This window comes from Struthio camelus, chromosome 4, assembly GCF_040807025.1.
Source record: "Struthio camelus isolate bStrCam1 chromosome 4, bStrCam1.hap1, whole genome shotgun sequence".
NCBI classification, from domain to species: domain Eukaryota; kingdom Metazoa; phylum Chordata; class Aves; order Struthioniformes; family Struthionidae; genus Struthio; species Struthio camelus.
This window is the reverse complement of record NC_090945.1, coordinates 15,441,226-15,467,424: the sequence shown is the minus strand read 5'-3', so window position 1 is coordinate 15,467,424 and position 26,199 is coordinate 15,441,226. Positions and strand designations below refer to the sequence as shown.

At 41.8% G+C, this 26,199-nt stretch overlaps 1 protein-coding gene across 3 annotated transcripts in view; it reads right to left on the bottom strand.

The window, feature by feature from the left end:
* BMPR1B (bone morphogenetic protein receptor type 1B) overlaps positions 1-26,199 on the bottom strand; it is a 257,589-nt gene that overhangs the window by 9,878 nt on the left and 221,512 nt on the right. For all 3 annotated transcript variants that reach the window (XM_068941585.1, XM_068941584.1, XM_068941586.1), the window contains 5 exons: positions 20,964-21,123; positions 11,545-11,647; positions 10,453-10,555; positions 4,279-4,375; positions 3,405-3,543 (listed from right to left, as the gene is read on the bottom strand). In XM_068941585.1, coding sequence (XP_068797686.1) covers positions 3,405-3,543; positions 4,279-4,375; positions 10,453-10,555; positions 11,545-11,647; positions 20,964-21,123 — 602 coding nt within the window. The remainder of the gene's footprint in view (positions 1-3,404; positions 3,544-4,278; positions 4,376-10,452; positions 10,556-11,544; positions 11,648-20,963; positions 21,124-26,199) is intronic.

The following is a 26,199-nucleotide window of genomic DNA, read 5'->3' as shown; positions in this document are numbered from 1 at the left end:
GCCAGTAACGCAGAGCATGATGGCCACAATCCCCCTGAAGTATGAATGCATGTTCAGATAAGATCTATTATCTTTTATTTTGTAAATAAATTACAGGTTTTCATATTAGCAATTTAAAGAAGAATAATATCCATAGGCATTTATGTAAAACTATTTCAGAAGTTCCAGCCTTTATGTTTGTTTTCATTTAAACAGGATCCTATTTTTTCAGCCCTGCAATATATTAGGAGACTTCCAAGATGGCGGCTTCAGTGCCATTATTTTTTATTAACATCAGTGAAAGCCAAGAACAGAGATTAGCCTTAATTTTTAAAACCGATTTATTCTCCTTTATACTCTCATATAGTGATTGAACAATTGTTATATTACATTGGAATTTTGCTTTAACATTTGGTAATGTAATTTTAGCATTGTTGCTTTCTATTTTGCCCATTTTAAAAATGCATCCTGAACAATAATGCAGTTATATCAAATAACTTAATTTGTGTAAATATATGTAATGGCATCATAAAGTACATGAAATTACAATACTTAATGATGAAAAGTTCCTTATTAAATTACATTAAGAAAATGAAAAACACATTTCTGTTATGGGTTTTCAGGCGGCAGAATACTATGTGAAGGGCCTTAACCTGGTTTCCTCTTGCTAGAACTGGTCAAATGATTTACTATGAATAATTTATTTTATTTTAAGGAATTTAGCCCTTTGGGGGGCGGGGGGCTGATAAACTGATTACGTTTTTTAAAGCATATTCGTTCATCAAAATTGTTGGATGAACTGATTTTATAAGCATGCTGAATGATGAGTCCGTGTGAATTATTCACAGTGAGTGCTTTTTTGATTTCTTTCCAAATTTGTATTTTGCTGCTTGAGCTCTGTGACCAGCCAGGTGAAGTTGCATGGCCCTTTGTTTCCCCTCCCTGTCTGGAATCAACCCACTTACCAACTATTTCTACTTCTGCATTCTGTTTTTCAGCCAAATCTGTCTAATGCAGAGAAACTTCAGACAAACAAACCGTTTTTCACTTTAGTATTTTTTTCAGAGTATTTGCTGGCTATCTCTGGGATGCAGCCCATTGCAAAGCAAAATTCATTGGAAGAAGAATGAAAAAAACCCTGCAAAAAGGCAGGGGCCGCACTCTGCAATTCAGCAAACTTCATACCACTCTCTCCTTTGTGCCCCCAACAGGTAACCTCCTTCCCTGAGTTTGCACGTGCAGTCGCCGGGGCATTAGCTTTGCATGTACTTCTTGCTCTGTCAAGGCCAACGGGGTTCTGCTTGCCTGCACAGATTGCATTGCGCGCCCCACTTTGTTGGCTCAGAGCCTTTATTTGCAATTTACTATATTTTTTTTTCGTTTTAAATTTGATTGGCAGCATTTAACCTGCAGCAAACTTTTCTGTCAGGGGTGCAAGCAGCTCGAGAGAAAAAATGCCTGTTGAACGTCAAGGTATTGATAACATCGTGGTTAATGTTTGTTTTTTGGTGTAATATCTAACCATTAAAATAAATGTTCTGCACAAAAGAAAGACATGACAGTTTATCATAAATTGACATTTTGTAATAAATTTGCAGCTTATTTTCCTGATATAATAACTTTGAATGTTTCACTCTTTGAATAAGAAGTAATGATGGTTAAAACTCTTCCACAATAAAGGCTAGAACACTTTCTTCTGGGCGCTTTGCGATACACTCGTTTCCGGCATGGGCCCACAGGTACCAAACCATGCATTTCTTGCGGGCCTGCAGATGTGGTAGCTCTCTGGGAAATGCAGCAAACATTTATTACTATGTGCAAGATTCATTATAGCTCTCACTTTTTCTTGTCTTCCAGAGCAAATGACTGTTTAAAGTAAACATCTAGGGAAAAACGCATCCATTTTCCTAGGCAAAGAGCAGAAAAAAATGCCTCCAGGAACACCACCAGGTCCAGTGGCTGCAAAGTCTCCAGGCCTGGCAGAGCAAACAGGAGGACTGGAAGAAGAGTTGGCATCCCATCGCAACCTTTGCAGTAGTTAATTAGCAGCATAAAAGACGCACATAAAAAGACTCAAGTTTCTTGCGTTTGTCCGAATTACTATGGTGTCTTATGTGTTACGCAGCAAACAAAAAAAAAAAAAAAGAGCCCCTCGTGATTAAATAAATTGGAAGCTCTCATTAGGAACGGTCTTCACTCACAGACGCGATCCCTCCTTTTCCATGGCCGCTGCAGGGATGTCGGCATGGGAGGTTATTCTAACTGACAAACTTTCTCCCAGCAGATAAGAACGGCTGTGGAATTCCCACGCTCAGACCCAGGCGCAAAGCCCGCTCTTCAGCTTGTCTTCTCCTCCTCAGTGGCTATGTCTATTGTTAGAAAACTGGATTTAAAAAAGCACTTCAGTTAAATGAGAACCTGAGCGCTTACTCTTGCCAAAACGAGTTCAGTTCAGTCAGATTTTAGCCAGTTGCTCAACTTTTTGCCTCATCTTGAGGAATTATAAAATTTCCCATTTTATTTCATCTTTAGCATGGGAAAGACGTGACTTGAAGGAATAAGCAGATAGTACCTAGTATTTGGAAACTGGACAACATCTACTGTATATAGGATCACTACAAACATCCAGGTTTAGTTGTCGGAAGGGACACACAGTCTCTGAAAAATGAAAACGAAATCAAATTCATTTTTTCAGGGGCAATATTTTAATTAAGTAGTCTGTTTTTTCTTCAGTGCTAAGAAGCAATGGCGAGCCTCAAAAAATTAAAACTCCGGTGAACAGAAGTGTTTTGCTGCAGAATATAAAACTTCTGCCTTTTCAGTATGTGAGCTCAGGGGTTTCAGTCGTCTTGGAGTCGGTTCAGAAATAATGATAAACTACACTCCCTTCCCATGCCTTTAACCTCTGAGATTACCACAGTACAAGGAAAATAATTTGCTCTTGACTTTTGAATGCAAAGTGAAGTCCACACATAAAAAGGTTCCAGGTTTGATAAATTACAGTTCCTTCTATATAAAGACTGTGTGTCAGTGTTTGAAACGCTATTGTGTGTTGTACATAAAAAGCATGAAAATGGGACTGCAGGCCAGACGCTGTCCTTTACAGTGGGGTAAAGCCTGGTGTGAGGTCTATTAATCTGAATTTATGCTATGATATCTGAGCTAAGTACTTATCCTATGATATCTGAGCTAAGAACTGAGCTGAGGTAAAAAAGCTAAGCTTTTTTTCACTTTGTCTACGTGAAATAAAAGTCTCCAGTTCTTAATTGTTTTCCAGCTTAAAGCCTTGCCATTGCTGGGGAAGAAAACCCTAAAGCAATTTGTATTTTCAAATACAAGTCTCATTTCTCAGGTATCCTTTTTTTCTCCTCCCAGTGCTCTCCTTTGCCTTTTAAACTTGCATTAAAATAATATTTGTCTCTTACCAGGAGAGGGAGCCCGGAGCCGCTGCCGGAGCTCTGAGACTGCTCGATCAAATCCTTCAGGGACTCCCCTGGCGGGATATAGGTCTCGTCCTGCTCCAGCCCGATGCTGTATCGTGGCCGTGTCTCCTGCCGTTTGTACCTGCCCGGTCATAGGAAAGTGAAATTAGATTTAACGGTGAAATTATTTAACCAAATATGCTGGACTTGCTAACCATTATTTTCAGCTTTGTTTTCAGTAAACTCTTCTCAGCATCCAAACTCTTGCACTCTGGACCACAAAACTCCAGGACTGCAATCTGGTGTATGTTTGCACAGCAAAAGGAGTGGGGTTTTCTTTTCAGGAAGTCAAACATGTTTAAAACGGATAGTGTAAATACCCTATTTTATTTCACTGAATGCAATGGGTCTTTTAGGAGCAAAAGGAAGTGAGATAATGGGATCCGGGACTATTTAAAAAATGTGAAGAATTATTTAGGTATAATGTCTGCAGATTATGATAACATTCTAGCCATATTTACTTACACTTCTGCACCCCCCCCTCTTTTGGGGGATCACTTCTTCACCATATAAAGACGTTTATTTGCCCTACACGAACTCCACCCTGTGCCTTTTTTTCAGCTTCAGTAAAGAAAAAGCTGTGCTTCTACCTGAAAGGCTTTTTAGGATGCTAGGCAAAAGATACGGCATGAAATACATCACACAGGTATAGTTATGACTAACATGAACAAAATATGCATTTTTTTCCACAGTAAAATCACAGTTCGCTTTTTATTTTTTAATTTTCCTCTTTGAAAAGATTTTAAAATTCTTAAGTCTATAAAAAGATCAATAGTAGGAAGAACGTTAACAGGCTGGCAAAATATTCCTTATTTACCTGAAGTAGCAGAATATGATGATAAGCACCAGAAGGATACTGCAAACGGTCACGGAGATCAGCAAGGCCTTATGGTGAATGTTTCCTTCCGCAAAGTCTGGAGTTTAAAAAAGAAACAAAGGCAGAGGGAATGAAGTTGGAAAATTTGGACAGGGAGGTGGTACCAGGCTGGCATCAAAAGACAGACGCGTCTTAAAAAGTGCACTGAGCAAAAGCATCGTTTCTTTTATTTTCTACTAAAATAGTGTATACAGTATCCCTGGCTTAAATAGTCATTTTGTGCGTTTCTTCTTGGACCTTCAGTGGCCAGGGCAAAACTGGCATCATGCAATATGGCCTATTTCATTGTGCAGACCTTACTGGGGCAAAAATTCCCTTTAGTAACATTGGGACCTTTGCCTGGATGTGCAATTCTGTTTGGCTCTGATTGAAAGACTCAGTTAGGGAAAGCAAACCAGGACCTACAGTTCTGCGTCTTAGCCTATGTGCTCAGGTGGGACATATAAAAATTACTGCCTCTATCTTAAGTCCCCTTTATGAACTAGAATCCTGTTAAACAGCTAATAATAAAAAAAAAAAAAAAAGAGTAACTGCATTTATCCTAGCAGGGAAGACACAGCAGCGCATCTAACCCTCGAGAAAGCAGACCACTGAAGGTAAAATTATCCATCTTTCTGATTCTGTTTTAAACATTTAAGCAGGAATTTTTTTCTCCATTCGCTCTGTAGCAGCCCTGGGCACCAGTAAGTCCTACACAGATGGCCAAAAATATCCCTGCAGCAGGTACTCCTTCAAACAGTTTGAAGATGATAAATGCAAAATGACCGGTGGGAAACGCCATTGCATAAAAACGATTAAAACGTTTCAGTCAGTCTTTGCATGGAAGAGCAACATTCTGTTTTAACTCGTAACCATAATCTGTACATTTGTACTCTCTACCCACTCGGTGAGTTTGACCCTCAGGCATACTTCTCTGCTGAAAAACAGAGAGAGATCCTGCACTGTTCTTGAAAAACAAAGTCTCAACGTGAGGGCATTTCGGCAGGCACACACACCACCCTCCCCGAGTTGTTCTCTGCTGTGACGCAAATCAGGCTCCCGGCCTCACTGCCTCGCGTCCTCCACGCTAATGCCGAACACATCGTAAAACGCCAGAAATCCATCCTTATCGACGCATCCTGCACCAGCGCTATTATGCTGCAGATTTGCAAGGGTAACGAGACAAGGCGATTCCTCCGGGACTCTTGGTTTACTGTCAGGTGCTTTTCTTTTAAAGCTCCAGTTTCTCCATCTCTTTTTGCCCCCAACTCTTTCTTTCCGTCCCCTTCCCACCCCAAACAGAGATTACCTACCACTGCACCTTTTGATCACGCTGGTCATGTTTTAACCTGCCATTACCTGCTCCCGGAGCATTAACAATGTAAACATTCAAGACATGGCCAGCGCCTTTGAAAGGCGACCCTGGCACGACGTCGATCAGGAAAACACCGGAGCGGCCGGTTTCGCCCCGGCCTGTCGCTCTGGGTGTGCTGTGAGCCGAAACCGAGAGCCCGCTGGGGAATCAGACCTCGCTGGTGAAGGGGACGGCTGTTCGGGAGGGTGAAGGCTCTATTTCATGGTTTATAAGCAGTCTGTGTCTGCCGGTCATTCCCCTCTAAAATGTGTGGTTTCTAACAGTTTTAAGATGTCGCAGCCCATCAGCCGAGGAGAGGATAAATAGAGCATGCAGACCATACCGGCGCATTTTATACTTGGGAGAGCCTGGAAATTTACCCATAGCGCAAGTTCTCCCACTTCACAGAATAAATCACGATGAAAGTTGAGTATAAAAGCCTTTGTACTCAGGAATAATGAATGCTCATGTCAGATGCAGAGGGAGTAATTCGGATATTGTTTATATCTGTGTGTGCCAGAGAGCAAAGCAATGGAAGTCAGCGGATCTGCGCCCAAAGTGTTGCACTACCAGCACTCCTAATGCACCGAGACTGTTCATGCTGCTCGTGTGTGCATGTCAGTCTGGGCGATGGATGATCAAGGTGTCAAAATGTTAGCCAGACTATGATCATTTTAAATGACTCAAACACCGTGCCCAACATTTCCAGTGGGCTTCTCCAATTCAGACAACTAAACAAACATGGCTGACTTTCCCAGAGGCACTTTGAAAGCGCTGTGGAGCTCTTAAAGATCAGAAGACTTCATCCAAATGCATCACACACCAAAACGTCAACGTTCTTCAGTACCCAAAGGCAATTACGTGACGCAAGCGTGAAGAAAGCACGCGAGACACGGAGGATTGTGTGTGGTCTCGGAGTTGGGAACGGCTCACGCAGACCACAGTAACGCTGCTGACTATACTGCCTCGGGAGCTTATCTCCCCCACGCTACTGAAGTCAGCAAACGTAGCTTTATTAATGATTCACCCTGCACATCATGGGCCTGCAACGGGCTCTCGCAAAAGAGGAGAATAACTTCCGCCTGCTTTCATATTTAATTTGGCTATGTACGATGAGAGGCGATACTCATGATAAGTGAGCTATTGTCTCACCTTTCAAATACTTCCTGCGTTTTCAAAGTGTTTTGGCAGAATTTCATTTGCTGGCTCATTGGCTCATCTGAGGACTTCATAAACCAGCTGGTACATGGTTAACCAAAAAAAAAAAAAAAAAGAAAGATCCCATTCCTATATTTGCAACGTCTTTTTATTCTGCTGAACGGAGCCAGACCGGTGCTGCTGGTGACCAGTTCTCCTACAGAGCAGGCTATTCCCCATAGAGCAGCAGGACAAACTTCCCTTCCCCAGCACCACTTGAAGCAGGTGGGATCACTTGTTGGGCAAGGCAGAGGGACAGGGCAGCTCAGCCTTGGAGTCCGCTTGCTCGCTGCCTTGCGGGCTCTGCGGTTACGCCTGGGGCGGGACCGGCTGGTGTGATCCAGATACTCCGTTCTTAAGAAGTTCAAGGCGGTGCTGTGATTTTTAGTGTTATGCTACTTGGCAACGCAACATGCCAAGCAGTGGGGTTATGAGAGTAAGCAGTTGCTGCTGAGGCGGCAGCAGTGAGCAATATATTAGCTAGCTGTGCAGGGCGGGCACAAAACAAGCCAGCAGCAATTTCAGGAAGCTTTTTTGCATCCCTTGGCTCATGGCTAAGAGCAAAGCCCAGCAAAGAGCAGAGGACAACTGTGTGTTGTAAGAAAGCGGTGATGGGTGCAGGGGTCCGTCGTTGCGACCAGTAGAGGAAGGGGGGGATGGGGACAAAAGGGGGCTCTTCACTGATATCAAGCAGCCTTTTGGTTGCTTTCCTGTGATTTGCCCTCTACTCTCACCATTTCTTCAGCTCGCTTGGCCACTTGTGGGGCTGGGCTGACGCATGCATTGAAAATGCCACGCAGCAGGTTCACGGGCGAAGTCGGCGTAGTAAAGGGGGGGGGAGGTTCTCCTCCCTCCCTGGGTCCCTCCAGCTCACAACGTTAAGGCTATCTCGGTAAAACCGGCGGTGAAATCTGAGGCGTGGAGACTGTGTGCACACATCAAACCCCATCACTCCTCCAGTCGTTCCCTTGCCCATTCATCACTAGCGCTACAGGCAGGGAGCCAGACACGGTGGCACCACCACTTCGCTTATAGAGGCTTTAAATCAGTAAAGACATATTTCTCCTTGCGACTGGTCTCAGGCTGCACTTTCACTGGGATTTCCAGGAATATCTTTTATTGTTTAAAATAGAGGTGTTGTATCAGATCCAATTATGATTCTCATTTCCTTAATAAGACAGACGCACAACTGGGAAGAGGACTTCATGGTGTCTCCGGGGTATTTTATCCTGCCAGGTCTGCTACCAGGATGAGGTCAAAACTTAAGCTTAGCTGTTGCTACTTTGTTTCACCTTGCTTAACAGAGCTTTGCTGCAACGAGTGTTAATTCTTCCAGCTCCCATTTTCACTCATGTGGTCCTCCTTTCTTCTCACAGAGAGAGGGCAAAGCCCCCTTTCCAACACATGCCAGGTCGGGAAAAACACTTTCAGGGCACAATTTGCTCGCCTTTGTAGATGTTACCTTGGTAATTTGCAGTTCAGCAACCTCTGACCTGCAGCTGGATGATCTCCCCAGACTCTATTTCCCGTGAGAGATGACCTTGGACATAAGTTCACCAGAAGCAAACTTTCTTTTGTTTTTAAATGCTGAGGAACGTAGAATATTTTTCATGGAATCCTAGAGGTTGTGAGGTTGTGTCTATAAGCTTGTTTTTAAAGAAAAATTTTTTTCCCCTGGAACTCACAGTTTATGTTAAGTTTGATTTACAATTCTAAGAGTATTCATTCAATCATACCCTAATTTAAATGTTTCCAACAGAAAGAAATGATCACAGTCGTAGTGATGACTGGCACACAGTTTTTGCACAGGGTTGCAGTGAGCATCTACAGCTCAAACTACGGCTTTTCCCTGAGCTTTCATACTAGGATGTGGCAGTGGCAAATTAAAACAGGTCTGGCACCAAGTATGACGTACTTGCATAAGGCTTTAATGAAGGGGCTGACTTCAGTCCTGTTCAGCCAAATTTTACGAAGCAGCTTCTGAATGTATTTCCCCAATATACTAACAGATAGGATACTGGTATTGCAGAGCTTATTTCAAACAAAAATCTTCAAAATACGTTGAATGAATACATTGCCTTTTGTTTGTCATAATAAATTAGACAACTTTGCAACATAAAGCAGGCAGAGTCCTGTTCCAATGCTACAAAATTATCCTTTCAACAAATATTCTCTCTGCTATTGAATGGGTCTGCCACCACTGTGCCCAAGTGCCCAAGCTTTATTTATCCATTATACGCACAGAGCAAACTCCAAACCTATCCAAATAACTTCTGTCGCTAGCAAAAGCTGGTTTTATTGCTTTGGGTATAAGCAGCAGATTGGACAGCCAGATAGCTAAAGTCTTAGTAAGTCAGATGCTTAGTTTTAGACGTTCGGTCAGTATTTTTAAACTGGTTTTAACATGGAACGAACTCAGTCAGCAACATGAAGATATAATGGCATCATTTTCAAAACTGAAATGACATTTATTGATATCCTAAATAAGTGTGAACAAATATTGACCTCCTTTCGGGGCTTCTCTCGCCGTCCAAAGAACTTCCAAAAAAAAAAAAAATTAAAAAAAAAGTAACATGTTGGGAGTCAAAATTTTACGAGGCTTCACTGACTTAATGGCTTGATAGCAAATATTTACATATTACCCTCCACAGGCTTGATTCAGCAGCCCATCTGTGCAGAATTTCATAGAGCAAGAAGAACTGCTTGAATGAGTGAAGGCTCTCTCTGAGCAGTTGGGCATCTGCTGTTTGTGTAAGTAAGGGTGCATCTGAGCATAGCTTTGGATTTTCAGCCCATCGTAACTGAACGCAATGATTACAGATTCTCTTGCAAGTATGAACTGATTCGCACAGACTAGACTTATGCTGACCACCACGATTCTTTGCCATCGTGGCCAAGGCCAAGAGTTCATCCTGGGTGAGCGTTACATTTGCTTAGGAATCACCATTTTAAAAAAAAACACGTTCTGCAACACCCAGCCAAAATTGTTGCAACAACTTTTAGAAAGCAATATTTAAGGAAGACAAGCTACAACCCAACCCAAGTCTTACCCGGAATCCATTAGGTTAACACATTTCCATTTGTTCTCAAACAACAAATTAAGAAAATTGTTGCTTGACTTGTTACTCTGCCCTCTATTTTAAGCTATGTCTGGTCTCAGATGTGTACAGCGCAAGTTACTATGGAGGTATGAACAACAATCATTTGTAATGAATATTGCAGCAGCAGAGAGAGGATTCAATCTCAAGGTTTACTACGAAGCTAAAAACACACAAAGCAAGAGGCCACAACTGACCTAGATGCTTGGATGACTGCTAGTGTGCATGTCTGCGCTAAGGCAATATCATGCAACTCTAACGCATCTCATGTCCATTGCACTTACGCAACATAAATAATAGTAGGTATCAGCTACAGCACTGCTCTCTCTGACCTAAAGTAATCCCGATCAACTTTTTAATACAGTTCCTCTTTTTAATCGTGCACTGTTGGAGGGGGCTTTGGTTTTGCCTTTGTTTCTTTCTGAGGTGCAAAGAGCAACAGCAGGAAAAGATCAGTTTGGGGCTGAAATCACCTCTTCCCCTTACCTCGATTTTTCAGAGGCGGCAGCGTAGGATGAAGATGTTTGTTACAGTAATCTTGACCCGTGCAACATTCAATAGATCTTCTTTGGTGTGGAATGGGAGTGTCCTGCAATCAAAAATGTCACAGAAAATGCAGTAATTATCTGTGTTGTAAAGGTACGCTGTCATTCTGGCACCTGATAGCAAGGTGTGCATGTCAGCTGGACTGCGGTCTTAAAAAGATTTCCAGGATGTGTGGAGTAAGGAATTGTGCCACCTTGTGTATCCAGAAACGTGTTATCTAAATAATTAAGAGACAAATTCATCCCTTGTGCATTTCTGTTGATGCTCTTGTGCTGCAGAACGGCTCTGCTGACCCTAACAGTGCAAGACAGAGCTCTGACAGTTACCTATGTGCATGTGTTGGAGTTACATTATATAAATAAGTTAACCTATGTATTCAAAATAGTTTAGCTAGACTAATAGAGAAATCGCTGTGTGAATTAATTTACCTGTCATGGGAACAAGGGTAAAATCCCTTCTACAGGCCTTGATGCTGCCGTGGCTAGATTGTTCTGTACTCATGTAAAATCATTCACGCTCAACTGTAGAAAGGGCAAACACTTTACAGCCATCTTGCTCCATTGCCCATACCCTTTCCATTGCTGCAGCAAGATTTGCTCTAAGGTAGGTGATTATTGGACTCTTAAGTGAATTTCCTGCATCAAAAATGCAAAACCCAAGAGGAATTGCATGTAAGGCATAAAGGTTGCTGTGGTCCATAAAATAACATCCTGACTTATTTTAGCTACCATGGAGACTTCAAGAATTAGATTGCATTTCTCTAAATGAGAGCTTCATCTGAGCAGGGGTGTTACGAATTAATAGCAGCAGCAACAAAACCGAACACAAAGCTATTGCTAGAAGAAGCTATAGTGTCACCGTCAGAAACCATCCTGGGATGAAAATGCAAACCCCTCAGCAATCAGCGCAGAGTAACTATTTGCCAGCTGAACAGAAGTGCCAAAGATGGACATCTTAATGCCTGTTGACTGCGCTCCAACTGAAAGCTACCAGAAAAGCCAAACAAAACTTAGAGAGCAAATGCTTTCTTACCCGACACTGAAAGTCTGAGCCCTCTAATCCTAGACATCCCTTGGTGACTAAATGTCCACCAGATTCATCTTCTTCTATTATGGTGAAGCAGTAGCCATCAGTGCTGAGGATTGGAAAGAAAGAACGAATCAGGAGGAGTTTGTCAAGTGAAAAATGTGCTGTTAAAGAGAGTCTTAAAAGTTGTTCCTTGCAAGGCACTCCTGCCATTAACAAATGGACGCATTTCCTCCAACAGCATGACAACACACAAAGAGCTGAAGTACTGTGGCACACGTGGAAAAATGCAGGCTAGAAGACGAAGGTGCCCAAGGCAACTTGTTGCAATGCAATCCAGCAACAAATGGCAGCACCGCGGATCAACTTTTCCATGCACAAAGGAGGCTGCGCCTCAAAGCTAACACACATTTCTCAGCTATAAAACCCATTAATAAACACCTTAATTCTCTGTAAATGCCTATAAACATGACAGCGTTAAGACTTTGGAGACCCGTATAACTGCAAACATCAGGCCTACAACAGGTTTGCCTTGTGCCTGAGAATAAAACATGGACGTTTGCACCATAGGGGAGACCTAAAGAAACAAACATTTCTGAGATAGTAACAGCAAAATACTATTAAGGGTGATTTGTGATACCTGTTTTAACCATATTACAAACTGCAACACTCTTGTGTATGAGTCCTTGAGTTATCATCAACACCCTTCATAACTGTTTACGTGGGTTATAAGCCTAAAGTGATCCGTAATGCTTCCGTTTACAAGAACATGCACCGCAGAGGACAAGTATCCTAACAGATGGTGAGACGGTGCTGGTGATAAATGTCCTTCCTTGATGAAGGTCAAATGCCTGAATGTTATGGAAAGAGGGGGTGGAGGGCACGAAAAGAGCGGCCGCGTTTCACTGAGACTGCTGTACATTGATACCTTAGTGCTCTGAGGGGGGGATGTAACACGTGTAAGGAAGCGCAAATTGACTAACTTGCAGGAAGAGGACCCAAAAATAAAGAAAGAACTCTTCCAATACAAGGCATTTAAGTCGCATACAAATAAAATATTCCATTATTTCCCCAGCAAAATAACATTGCTTGTTAGGTTCAAGGAATATTTTGCAGACGAGAACAAACTCAGTTAAAAAAAGGAAATAGAAAGAAAAGAGGATTAGAAAATTTAAACACAGCAAAATTTCAGATGATCCGCTCCTCACTTGAAAGAAAGGAAAGCCTAGCAGAATAACAGCAGCAAAGACAATGAAGACATAGGAAAAGCGGAGCACTGTTACACGCTGGACAGATAAACACAATTTGTAAGTATTAGCTACAGCATAGACAGATGCTGGATAGGATCATGTCAAACATTTGCTGCGGCATATTTTTATATTAGTGGTGCAGGGTCTAGCCACAGCAAGCTTATTACTTCAAATAATAATCTATCACCAGTTATTGACTGCTGGATTTGAAAAGCGACCAGTGGTACATCACAAATCACTTTCTCGGAGAAGCAAGCGATGACTTCTGCCCTCCTCTGACATTGTGCATACGAGTAAGGCGAAGGAGACAGTAGCCCTTCTGGGCAACAGCCACCTTGATTTCATTGCTCGAGCTTAAGATAGGAACGATAGGATTGCCAAGAAGAGAGACTGTAAGGAATCCATTAGAGCAGAATATTATATTAGATTAGATTTTATTTGTTTGCATGGTGCCTTTGATTCAAAGTAATGAGTAAGTTTAACCCAGGGGACAGAGCAGCAAAACAATAAATTGCAATCAAGCGAAACACAAAAATGAACTCCACAGCTAACAGTCCCCAGTAAAAATCAAAATACTCAGGCCACAAAAGGAAAGACGGAGGGGTGGCGGAAAGAGTCAAATTGTTTGCAGAAGGGAAAAAGAAGCAAGACAGTCAGCAGTTTTCTTTCTTTTTTTTTTTTTTTCTGACTTGCTATGGGACTCTGATTCTTAGCTCATATTTAAAAATTAAATTCAGAATCCCCAAGCACTATAGTCCCTCTGAAAATTGTACTCCACATCTAGACAGACAAACAAAGACTGCATAGAACAAAAGTGAAGAGTCATAAAACTCATGCGCTATAGGGAGATCAATACAATAATGAAGGAAAACTATGATATAATTAAAAAAAGGCCTACTGAGTAAAATATAAAGGGGTACTGTTTGTTTCTATATCAAAAGAAGAACAAGTCAGAGAAAAAATTTTCATGCCGTATAGGAAACCTTTTTTTCTACCGAAGACCTCTCAGGAATTTGGGCAAGAGGTAGAGATGACTCTTCTGAAAAGTAAGAGGTAGCTCTTAATTGTGTCCCCCCCAGCTCTTCTCCTGGTTCAGAGGACGTCAGAAACACCACACACTGCAATGAAAAGGCACGCATAGCCCTGCAGTTTTACTCATTACCCTACCTCACACCTGCTAACGGAAGAAATGAAAATTTGTTTAATATTATGACAAGGTAGAAACAATTCAGACAAGTCTGCGCCATCTCTAATTTTATGCTTATTTTAGTGATTTCACAAACAGAAAAATATGTATGTTATAGATACACACAAAGCAATATGAAGAGCCAAATTCTCCATTTTCTAGCAAATTTAATATAGAATTATTCTTTTTTAAACTGTGCAATGCGAATGATGTGTAAAGAAGGAATTCAACTTGATGTTATAAAATACATCCAGGTGTACCTTCTCCACTCTAGTGTTCTCTTAGTGCAGTATGGCACAGGAGAGTGATTGAATACATTCTGGATGCGATCACCAATAAGCACAGATTTGGTACGTCACACATTTGCCAAGCGTGAATTTTTATATTCCTGGCTTTTGACTTGGCTGTAGAGGGCGTTTATAAGGGAAATGCTGGCAGACACTGCTGCAGAGTACAGATCACCAGAACGAAAGAGGGGATCTTAACTGAGGCCTTTGCTAAATGTCAGAAGAGAGGAACAGAGGCCAGCAGCTTTGCAGCTGTTCCCACGGATGTCCTTACGGGACAACAGCCACGTCTCACAAGGGATGCAACACTTTTGCTACCAAAATTTGACTGCTGATGGTTTCCTGTCCTGCCTTCTATGTGTACTGCGCAGCGAGGTTTGGCAAAAAGTGATTTGCAAAAGCGACATTATTCCTTCATTTAGTGCCTGTGACAAATAGGTTGGTTAAATATCCTGATGAGAAGATTTGTTATCTTTAATATTATTTGCAATTAAGTCTACATGAGTATTATTTATTTCTAGCCACACCTCCTGTGTGTACTTCTGGCTGTGGTATCAGAATGACTGACTGCGACACCATCTTTACATTTCCATCCAAAGCAATACGACAAGTTTCTGCACTGTTCTTAAAAACAGTGAAACAACATAAGGTGATGTTATCTACAGAAACCTGGAAGTTCATGCCGTTCTGTAAACACTGGCTGAATTAATTTAATTGAAAAACTGGCTAAGACTCCCAATTTGCATTTAATTCATATATTTTGTCACATCCTTTGCTCAAGGAAGATTATGAAGGCCAAATTTAGCAGAACACTGTCTTTGGACTCTGTCCATAAAACAAAGAGCCACTGTACATGTATTCAGTACAGGCTCGTTTTCCCAAAAAAAGTAATATAGTAAGCAGTTGTGGAGCAGAGAAGTAGCCTGAAACCAAGTGAGAAGAAGAGCGTCACACAGTTGTTGAGCCAAACGCACCTTCAGATGTGTGCGCAGCTACTTGGAAGGCAATGAGGGACACACAGATGTAACGAGACAAAGTTGCCTCACGTGGGACCAACGTTTCTGGCCACACAAGTCTGCAGCTCAGTGATTTGGGGCCTGCTCTGCTGCGTGTGGTACGTCTCACTCACTGGGGACACCGAGGTGTTCAGCGATGACCCTACAATTCCGGAAATGGAGAGTAGAAGGGTCCTGATGCATCCCGAGAGGGCACCTTTTCACCTACCCTACCTCCTATACAAGTCTGTTGATCAGTGCTATCTCCAATACGATCTGCTCACACTACGCTATCTCTGCAAAATCTGCCTGTACTGTTCTCCCGCGACTGAAACATGGGAGAGCCCCTCAGAGGTGCCTTGCATCGTTCTTCTAAATCACAGCTCAGATCAAACTGCTTTCCCGGCCTGTGGGGTACAACACAGAAAACAAGCCATGATCCCCATCTGTACAGCATCAAGCTTTGTGCAGAACGCCTGATATTGGACAGGTGTTGACAATGTGATAGCATTGCTTGGGGTACAGCAATAGCACCAGGCACGAGTACCTCTGCATTCTCACCAGGACTCTCCAGCACCTTTCATTTACATACAAAACCCGTTTTGGTACACGTTAGAACTATGAGGAAACAAAGAGTCAAAACAAAGCTACTTTTCTTTCTCTAGTCTTTTTCCTTTTTTCTTTTATTTCTTTATTTTGGCTCCAAAACTGAAACACAGACCATTTATTTCACTTGACCTTACAATTATACTGCAGATATATTTGTCAGATGTAGCTTCTTTTTTAATGATAGAACAAATTTAACACAGCTATTTACTATTTTGGAATGTTTTCCTGGTTTAAGTAAATTCCATATGCAAGGGAAAGGAATATGGAATTTACTTAAACCAAGAAAATGTCATTATTTGCCATAAGGCAAACATATATTGTACGTGTTAAAACCCTATATGGCCAATTTCTGAGCAAAAATAAAAACAGGCAATTTCTGGAGCAGGGCTGAGAAGTGCGGGACAGGGAATTTGGATTTCAGTCTGAGCACTCGGGGAGACGGAAGAGCCACCTGCTGAGCCAGGCATGAGACATACGGCCTTGGCAGAGAAGGAAAGAAGAGAAAGACTGAAGCTTGCTAGACTTTGTCTCTGTTGACTTTTGTTTTTTGTTCTAACTACCAAAGTGGACTTAACTGCCTCCTGTACAGTCCTGTGCAAAAGTCTACAATACCCCCACCCCCAAATTTTTTTTTAAAAGGCCAGCTTGCAATATCTCATCAGGGCTCCTTTCTTAGAAAGTTTTCTATTCGGCTCTAAAAATCAAAGCTGCCTAAAGGAAAGGATGCTTGAACTCAGTGTCTTGGCAAACTGTTGAAGGCTTCTTCCTTCTACATGCCAAATTACAAAGAAAATCCAATCCTATCATCTGGGGAACATGAGAATGAAAATAAAATTACTCAAGTGAATTATCACCTCTGCTAATGCTGAGAAAGCAACTTAATTATTTTATTACATTACATAACTAAAGCTACCTTAAGATACAGCTGGGGAGAAATACAATCAAGACCAGTAGGCAATACATAAGAAATTAACCTCTATCAGCCTGATCTTTAAAACTGTCAGCATTTATTTGTGAATGGAAAATCGAGAGCACCACCAGGTACCTAATCAGCCCCTGCCTTTATTGCAATCCCATTATGGTCATAGCCAATTAAATCTGATACTATTTTTTCAGATATACAATTAGTTATGATTAGACACAACTGCACTGCCTGCATTCCTTCTGTATATACAAAACTTGAAATTGAACAGTAAAACAGGGCCCAGGTTGTCTTCAAAGCAGCTTTGAGCTTCTTTTTTGAATCCCACAGATGCTGAGAAAAAAAGATAGAGTTTCAACAGGTTGCAGGCTAATGCATCCTTTACAAGCAGAGGATTGCAAAACTTTTACAAATATGTTAATTGTTGGGGTGCCTGAGTGCACTAATGAGCCATAACAGCTTCAATGTGCCTCACCTGGGCCCTCATGCAGGCCCGCCCTCTCAGGGGCTCATTTAAGCTCAGGTCAGGGCAACCACTCTCCCCTTGAGCTATGTAGTGGCTGGACCTGTCTCTGGCACCATCTTCCCAGCTGGCCCTGGGACACCCTACAAGCACTTGGCCTTGGGCTGTTGTGTTCAGGTATGTTGGGACAAGGTCATGGTGGGTGGTTGGTCCATTGCCCTCAGCCCTGTGCGGCATGGCCCTGCTCCCTGATGCCAGCACTCTCTTGATGAGGTGTCCCTGCTTTTGTTCCCCAGGACATGGGTAGGCTTGGCCACTACCTCTACATGGTGGAGGAATGTCAACTGCATACGTTTTGTACCAAGGAAACTTAATGTGACATATGTGATACCCAGAGCCTCAAAAATCTACCAGAATCTGATTTTTTTTAATCATTCTTCTAAGAATAACATTAAATTTCACCAAAATCCTCTTTAACTCACCTGTATGGATATGGCTTGGGAAAATGTACCAGCTGCCTTAAATAACTAAATCAGTAGAGGTTGTTATGCAACCTTCATATTTTAGGAATAAAAACTGCTTCCTGTACCCCACATGCTGCTCAATGTTTGCAATGCTTTCAGTAGGGTCACACTGTAAAGAATGCTCTTTCTCACTAAAGCATTTACTACCATTTACTGTTGAAATAGAAAATAATTTGCATTTGAAATGGTGATGTTATCCTTAGCTTACTCAAGTATTGTGGAACTTCTTTATGCTGCAGCAGTATAAAGAAAAGGGAAATCTGTATATGAATGCAGCAGGCCATTAGAGGATTTGAAACAGATGTGGTTAAGACTATTGGCTTTAAATTTCTAAAAAAAAAAAAAAAATTATGGAGAGGATTTTAAATGGCCACCAGATGTCCTCATTTTTATAGAAACATTCAGATTGCTAGTACTGCAATCTGTATCTCTGCCATCAGAGACAAATACCAGCAGGAGTGGGCCAAAATCTTCAGGTGGGATAGCAGGCTGCTATTTAATGAGAAAAATCTTAACAGTGATTGCTACAGGACTGGTTATTTTATGCTGAGAGTTTAATTTAGCTACACCTGGAAGCACTTTCTTGCTGCCCTTGTGGAGCACCCCTTGCTCCCTGGCAAGGAGGAGCTGATGGGAGCCCTGGTGAAGGGAGCTATGTCTGACATTCCCCTGAGCCCTTGATGCAAATTTGCTCAGGGCATTTCCCTGGCATTGGGGCTTTGCCAGGCCGCGGTGCCTCATCTGTGCTGGGCTGACAGCTCAGGGTACTGCTGGCCCTTGGTCAGCCCAAGGCTGAGCAGATTGACAGAACTGCTGTGAGATTAAATTTAATCAAATTTGATTTTTAGAAAGCTTTTAGTGACTGCATACAGGGGAGGAAGATGATTAACCCAATAACTCTTAATCTCAAACAGCTTAGCTGTCCTTCAGACAAATACAGTGCAATCAATGCTATTTGCACTTCAATATGGTGAAGCTTCTTTTTATAAAGAGATTAAATGGGAACCGCAGATTGCTTTAAACCTGTGCCAAGAGTCATTCAGGTTATACTGAAACAGCAAAGTAACAAGCTGATATAGTATGATGATCTCAAAATAAAAGGGGAACTAGCAGCCAATGCTTACCTGAGGTGTCTTAGCCAAATTCTTTTGAAACCTGGTCTCAAGCCAGCCAGCTAATTGGGCACTTAACTACTCTTTCTCAAAATTAGAGTTAGGACCCCCTTCCTACCATAAGCTCCCTTTTTACTTTTCATCCTTACTGCCAACTACATAGTAGGGAATTTAAGCAAAAGATGAGATTAACAGAGCTAAGCAAACGAAGGGAAAGCAAGGGCCGTTGTGGTCTTTGTACACATCTGTGGCTCTCATGCATGAAGGTGAAGGGAGCTGTAGGAATGATCAGCATCCTGAAAAGCACTGTTGCTGATAAACCACAAAGGTGTAGGGTATTTGATGTTTATTTTTGGTCTTCTGCTTTTCTAAGCTCTTGAGCAGCTGTCAAGGAGGATAGTGCTAGGGTGACAGTAATAGGCTGGGAAAGAGGAGTAAGTTTGGCTAAAATGGTAGTCTTTTGACTGTTTCCTTTTTCCCCGAGCTGAAAATTGAGTAATGTTTTGGGTAAATTCCAGTTTCAATTATTAGTTGGGTTAAATTTAACTCAAATCTAGATTTAAATGCTCCACTTGAATTATACCGTGTGAGACTCATGTTACAAAGCATAAATTCTGCAAAGATTATGAAGACAGAAGTGGTTACAATTTTGCGTTTTACTAAACTGCTTGCATATGCTTATCCTTGGGCACTAACAGTTGAAAAACAGATTCAGTTTGTGATACTGTTAAGGGGAAAACTGAAGAGACTTCTTTAAAGCATTGCAGAAGAAGGAAATTGCACAAATCATTTTTTAAGAGGACATTTTCCCATAGCTTGTGATAACATTAAAGATCTTCAACATCAATGACACTGATGAAGCAATGTGCAACAGCAGGTCTACCCAGCTGGGAGATGAACCTTGTTCAATGGGTTCCTTAGCAGGACTCCTTTGTATTTTCTAATTTGTGGATTAAAAATCATTTGCAACTTCTCTGTCACTGCATGTGTGAAAGCAGTGTCTCTTGCTGGGCATGAACAGCAAATGGCCCATTCCCACAGTGCAAACTGATAGCCTTGTGGGGTTTTTGCAGCCTTTTTTGAAGGCAAGGCCAAGTGAGAGCAGTTAGGTCCAGCTTCCAGCTAGAGCAGTAGTTTGAAGGAGGAGTGGAAAGGGGGAAATACTATTTACAGCTGTCACCAAAACTTTGACATGTTTCAGTGTCACACTGCAGGCTGAGCAGAATGAAGTTAGACTACAAAACAACACAAATCCAACAAAGCCATTCACATCTTCAGCAACCTTAGGTTTTCTCCACCTTTTTAACATACTGCCTGGGAGAAGTAGCTGATACAGGTAAAATACTAGGCTGTTTCACCTCAGCATTGCACTCCTGGCTGGGCTAACAGACCTGGGTTGTCCTTCTGTGCTTTTGGCATACCCAGAGGCATACCGGACTATAACAGTCGATGGTAAACGTTCCCAGTATTTTACTTGCCCTAAGCAAGCAGAACAGAGGATCTAACGTGTGGCCCCTGAGGAAGCAGAACCCAGCACAAGTGAGAAGTTTCCAGTACTCTAACCAAGCAGTCCAACACAAGGAAGACTACTGCTAAGATAAGAATACTTAACATTTCACCTCAGGAAAGAAATCATTCTCCTTTTATCATGGAGGCAAGAAAAAAACTAAAGGCTTGGAAAGCCTACAAAAGCTAGTTCAGCTATAGTAAAGACACACAGAGCAGGTTTCTTAACAGTTTCATAAGGAGTGATTATAAATTTATAAGCACTCACATTTTTATACATCTCCATTAAATCTTTTCTCATTAACTACATACACCTTCTAAAAACACACTCCTACCTCCAGAATATTTCATATGCCGAGAATGAATACAAGTTTTGTCTAAAACTTTCAAGGTGTGAATATCCTACTGTAAAAAAAAAGTGCAGTTGACATACACAAGTGGAAATGATTGACTTCTAGACACAATGTACAAGCAACTCTTATATTATACTGCTAAAACAAACTGCAACATCCAATGTAGGACACCCACAGGCCTTCCTGTGCTTCTCCATCAAATGATTTAACCCACAAACCTGCAGGTGCTGTTGACTGAGTCTTCAGGGCAATGGTGGTGGCACTGGCAGGACAGTTTCTTCTGTGGAGGGGCAGGTGCTGTGCTCTCGCTGTCGTCTTTTCTGTTCTCCATGCTCAACTTGCCAGAACTTCGCAAGGGCATGTTGTCTAGAAAATTGGCTAGAAATACAAGGGGGGGGAAAAGAAACATTTCTAGGCTGAACTGCAAGACTTGAAGGCTTTAAAACACTTCTATCCATCAAAATTAGAGCAGGTGCTTTGCACCCAGCAAACTGCGCTGAGTATTTGTTAAAGATCAGTTTTCACTAGAAGCTTCTGAAATGGTCACCATGGTGGTTGGGGCTTATTGGGCCTCAGTGACATTAGATCGAAGGAGCTGATGTTCGAGTTCTGCCACTGCCAGTGTCACAAACATATGCTGTGTTTTTCAGAGCACAGCTTTTCTCCTATTGGATTATGTAGGTCAACTCCTTGGTTACACCTTTGCACTTTCTTTGTCTTTATACTTGGCACACATTTATATCCACTGAACCCTATAAAGCAGAGTGGAATTTACAGTGCTTAACACAGAGCAGAACATGGGCATAAAATTTAACAAAGATTTGAAAGAAAGTCATGTTTCTTTGAGTTCTAAATCTTTACAAAGGCACTTTTTGTCACTGAAGTTAATAGGTGTTATTTGGAAAACAAGGAGAATAGTTTATATATTTATGAAAAACCCTTTCTATAAAAAACCAAGTAAAAGGCTAGAACGTGTTCTAGAATGAACAATGCTGAAATAGAGGTGACCAGTTCCTTCTAAAAATATATTGGTGGAATATAGCTAGAGATGCTGGTGATGGGCTAGGAGCTCTTTAAGCGTCTTTTTTTCTCCCCAGCTCTTCACAGGCACTGAAAGCTGATATTTAGGAGCATATTTTAAGCCTCAAAGACAAAAATGAGATCAGCCTGAAAAGCTTCAACTGGCAGTTTCATGCTTTGCTTCTCCATAAGAAATCTTACTCAATGGTCATTTCCAAGCAGCTCTCTCCAACAGAGTAGTTGAAGAGCAAGCTTGAAATTCTTGACTTCTACTGTTAAATGCTTAGAAACAACTGGCATTAGTTTTTGCTTTTGCTGTTTGGCTCCTGAACCAGTGCTTTGGCTGTAACTAAAATCTTCCCCTACCCTCCATCACTAGGACTGATATACTGTTGAAATGACAGACAGCTAGCCTTCCCAGCTCCCTAGGGAGAGAAGGGGAGGACAAATGGGCTGAGGTGATGGCTCCGTGGAGCTACTCCCATGTGTGGATTGCAAGAAACAAAACTGAGGCAGCAATGGGCTTAAAGGTCCTGAAAGCCCAGAGGAAGAACAGGGCTGTTCAGTCAGCCCAGCTTTTCTTGAGGACAAATTAAATCTATTCTGTGCTTCTGGGGGGCCATGGACCCTCCTGCACCTCGAGTGCTGTACTCTTCCTGCATGAGTGCCACCTGCATATGGGTGGGGAGGAGCAATAGCAACCACATATGCTTTAGTGTGCTTCACTGTAACATGAAGGGTGTCCCTAGCAAGCTGGGAAAAAGCTGAAACTTGCCCTGAGAAGCGGGGCTTGATATGAAAGAACAGCTCATTCAGAAGTGTGGTAGCTTCTTGAAGACTGTGTCCCTTCCATTCCTGTTTCATCAATATGACAGAATGTGATATTCCTTGCAAAAGATAAATACTAAGGTGATCCATATGAAACGCAAAATTCAATGCAAGAGACATTAAAATTTATGCAATAGAAAATTTATAGGGCCTGATCTTCTGAGTTGCTCAGCACCTGCTTATCCCATTGAAACCAACTGGTGTTTTGATAGCTTATCTCCTCTAAGTCAGACCAGAAAACAAGTTATAAAACATACCCAGACTATGGGTTTGTAACTCTTGGGCCTAGCATCAAGATATTAATGGGGTGCAAGACAAAACTTGCTGTCACAAAGTCCCTTAGGGCTTTTTAATAACCTTGGCAAAATTAGACCTAAATAGATCAGTTCACACAAGATGCTATGAATAAACAGGAATACAATGCTATAATTTAAGATGCAGTAGGTTCCTAAAGTGAGGAAAAGAATGCATTGTGATCTGTTTCCCCTTCTCTAATAGGATTATGACATTTTAAAATCCAGCCGGTGCTCAACAAATTAGCATCAACAGATGTTTGCTCTCTGGATGTTTGCTCTCTGGGTCACAGGATTAGAGAATATTAAACAAAATCTTTCAGTGGGCAAATTTTGTCCATTTTCCATTGTCCCCATTGCATGGGGACTATTAACTATTAAAAATATGCCTGTTGAGGATTTTCACATTTCTAGCTTGTAAGGCAACAAAGTTAAAATATCAATACTGAGTCAAACAGTATGCTCTGTCTTCCACTTTTGACTTCTAGTTATCTAACAGTCCAGCAGGAATCTTCCTTTAACAAAGGAAGACTGCAAAAATGAATGTATCTTAAATCTCCTGTAGGAAACAGGAAAGGGATAATTGCACATTTGAATGTGCCTGAAGATGTCAAATTTAGATAACTAAATACCTTTCTCATAAAATATACAACTAGGTCTTTCATTTCCTCAACCAACCTATAAGGCAGCTGTACTCCACTGAAATCTGTGTATCCATCACCCATCAGCAATGTGATCAAGAACAGCTTTGGCAGAATTTGCCATAGACAACAGTAACCTGCATCCCTAGATTTGTCTGTCATTTTAGTTAAAATGAAAGGTAGGTGTTGCCAAATCAGAATTTGAAATCTGAACTACCAAAAAAGCCACAGGTAGCTAAAGAGAGATGTAATGTGGTTTTAGAAGACTTATAAGGGACAAGAGGCTGCAATTCAAATCTACACTTTCCAGGAGTTTAAATAGGGGTTGTAGACTAGGATTTTGCTTTCAGCTCATGTTCAGTGTCAAAACTAGGGAAAATCACTGCCCTTTAATGTATAATACATGCAATCAAATACAAGTAAAAGGCAGGAAGACAACAGATACTTTAAACCAGACCCTACCCCATCTTAAAAGAGAAACTCTTCTTGCTCCATTCCCTTAATCCTTCCAGACCTTACAATTCCTGGTGACTAGCTTTTAAAAAACAAACAAAACAAAGCAAACAAAAAACAAAACCACTTTTGCCTGCCAGGTTCAGGTATCTTGCCCAACAGCAGACTGGAATACTTAAGAAGTCTTCCTCTTCTCCCACTCACAGCTGAATTTCAAGAGTCTTTTGTACTCTACCCCTATGTGATTTTTGGTGCAGAAGAATTCTCAGCAGCCCATTACCAAGATATAACATGCGTAGGAAGAATCCCATCACCACAAGAGACTTCCAGGGTTTGGCCGTGAGTTCTTACTGTTTTCTTTCTACTAGTCACTGGGTATGCACTGCAAGCTGCTACTCCTACATTGATCAAAGAGCCTGGTGATGTACAAGGAGGAGTCTTTTCCAGGAGGCTGTGTTAGGAGGCTCCAAAAGACCGAGACCTTTATCAGCTTATTCCAGGGATCTCCTTGTCGGTAGCAAAGCAAACCGTGCCACTGCAACTCTGTGTAAGCATCGTTACATAAAAGCTAAGTGAATTTAATTAGGCCTTGCCTACTAAAATTATACTTTTTTTGATTGGTACTATTGGAAGCAGGTGTAAAATGTACAGTCTGGGTGACTAACAACCTACTGCTCTCATGTCTGCTGCCATGCTGTGACACTGGCTATGCAGTCCCAGCTCCGTATAGGGATCAGAAGCCCTTTGGGCTTTGAAAACTCTCCCAAGGAACTATGTCCAAGTGCCCTGAATGACAGTGGTTTCCAGGTTATTGGAGCTTGGCTGCTTCTCTCTGCTACGGTGTATTCTGCTGCAGTCGGCTGACAGCCAACTTCCTGCTCTTGCTGAAGGGAGCACAGCTTAGGACAACTGCAGAAAAATACTGGTACTGGAAACAGAAGGTTATTGTATTCTGCTGAGAGAAACTTATGAAGCCCCAGATTAGAGGCTGCTGCTAAGCTTTGGGTAGGAGAGATTGCCTGTGGACAGACAGGCTGGAGGTGACAGCAATAGCAGGGAAGCCATGGAGGGAAAGAATGGAGAGTAGGAGTGACAGCTGAGAGGAACAAAATGCAGTGAGGTCCAAGGGAACAAAGTGGGAAAGAATGGAGGAAATAGTGGAGCCTGCCCTGATTTCATCAGGGAATTGGTCAAAACAGTTGAGAGCCTAAACAGTCAGTAGACCTACACCATTTTATCCAATTTAGTTAGTTGCTCAGCCTATCCCTCCTTTTGAACTAAAAATCACCACTACGTACCAAGTATGTCTCCAAGTACAAATATTTTCCTCTATGGGACTGGGAATCCCTCTAAACTGATGTGGCACCCTCTGCTATGAATGCCGGCCTGGGAAAGGGGACTGGGTGATCACAAACATGCCTCATTTTTCCAAATAGGTCAGTGTTTCTCTACACATCTTGCTTCACCCTAAGCTCCTCTATCACCAAGGCAGTCTTTATAGAAAGGTATCACTAGAAATATCCAGAAGAAGGAAAAAACAAGAAACTACATGATAAAGGGCAGTAAAATGAAAGCATTATCCTGGACTACCATGGGGATGACTACAGTATCTAGCTTAAACTCCTGTCCTCAGTGCCAACAAATAAACCCTCTTAGGAATTTAGACTTTATGGTAATCTGTGAGCACTAAGCCCTCTCATCTAAATACTAAATTCTCCCTTCTCATGTGGCAAACCCTATCATGTTTTTTCAGCTTGTTTTACTCCTCAATGATAGAGAAATGGTAACAGATGCCCATTCTATAACCACAGCGAGCACCTGATACTCATCAGGATGAATTATATTTTGGTTTTAAATAATGCTGTTAACATTGTTTTAACAAACAGGTCTGCCGACAGGTTCATCGCACAGACAAGGAACACTACCCATTTGAGCTCCTCTGTATTGACCCACCTCGGCACCCAAAAACTCGGCCTAGAGAGACCATCTTTTATGTATGTTCAGTTCTCGTGCTCTCTGCTGTGGCTGCCAATAAGTACTCCAACCTCTGCCAATTATAGCAGTAGTTAGTTATGTGATTTGGACAGGAATTTCTCCACTAGCATCTGGCCATAGACCAGTAACTCATTTCACACAGGCCCAGAGCCATCAGATGGTAACAACTTTTGGGCACTCCTTGGATTCAACAAGTCCAGTAATGTAGGAGGTGAAAAGCTCCA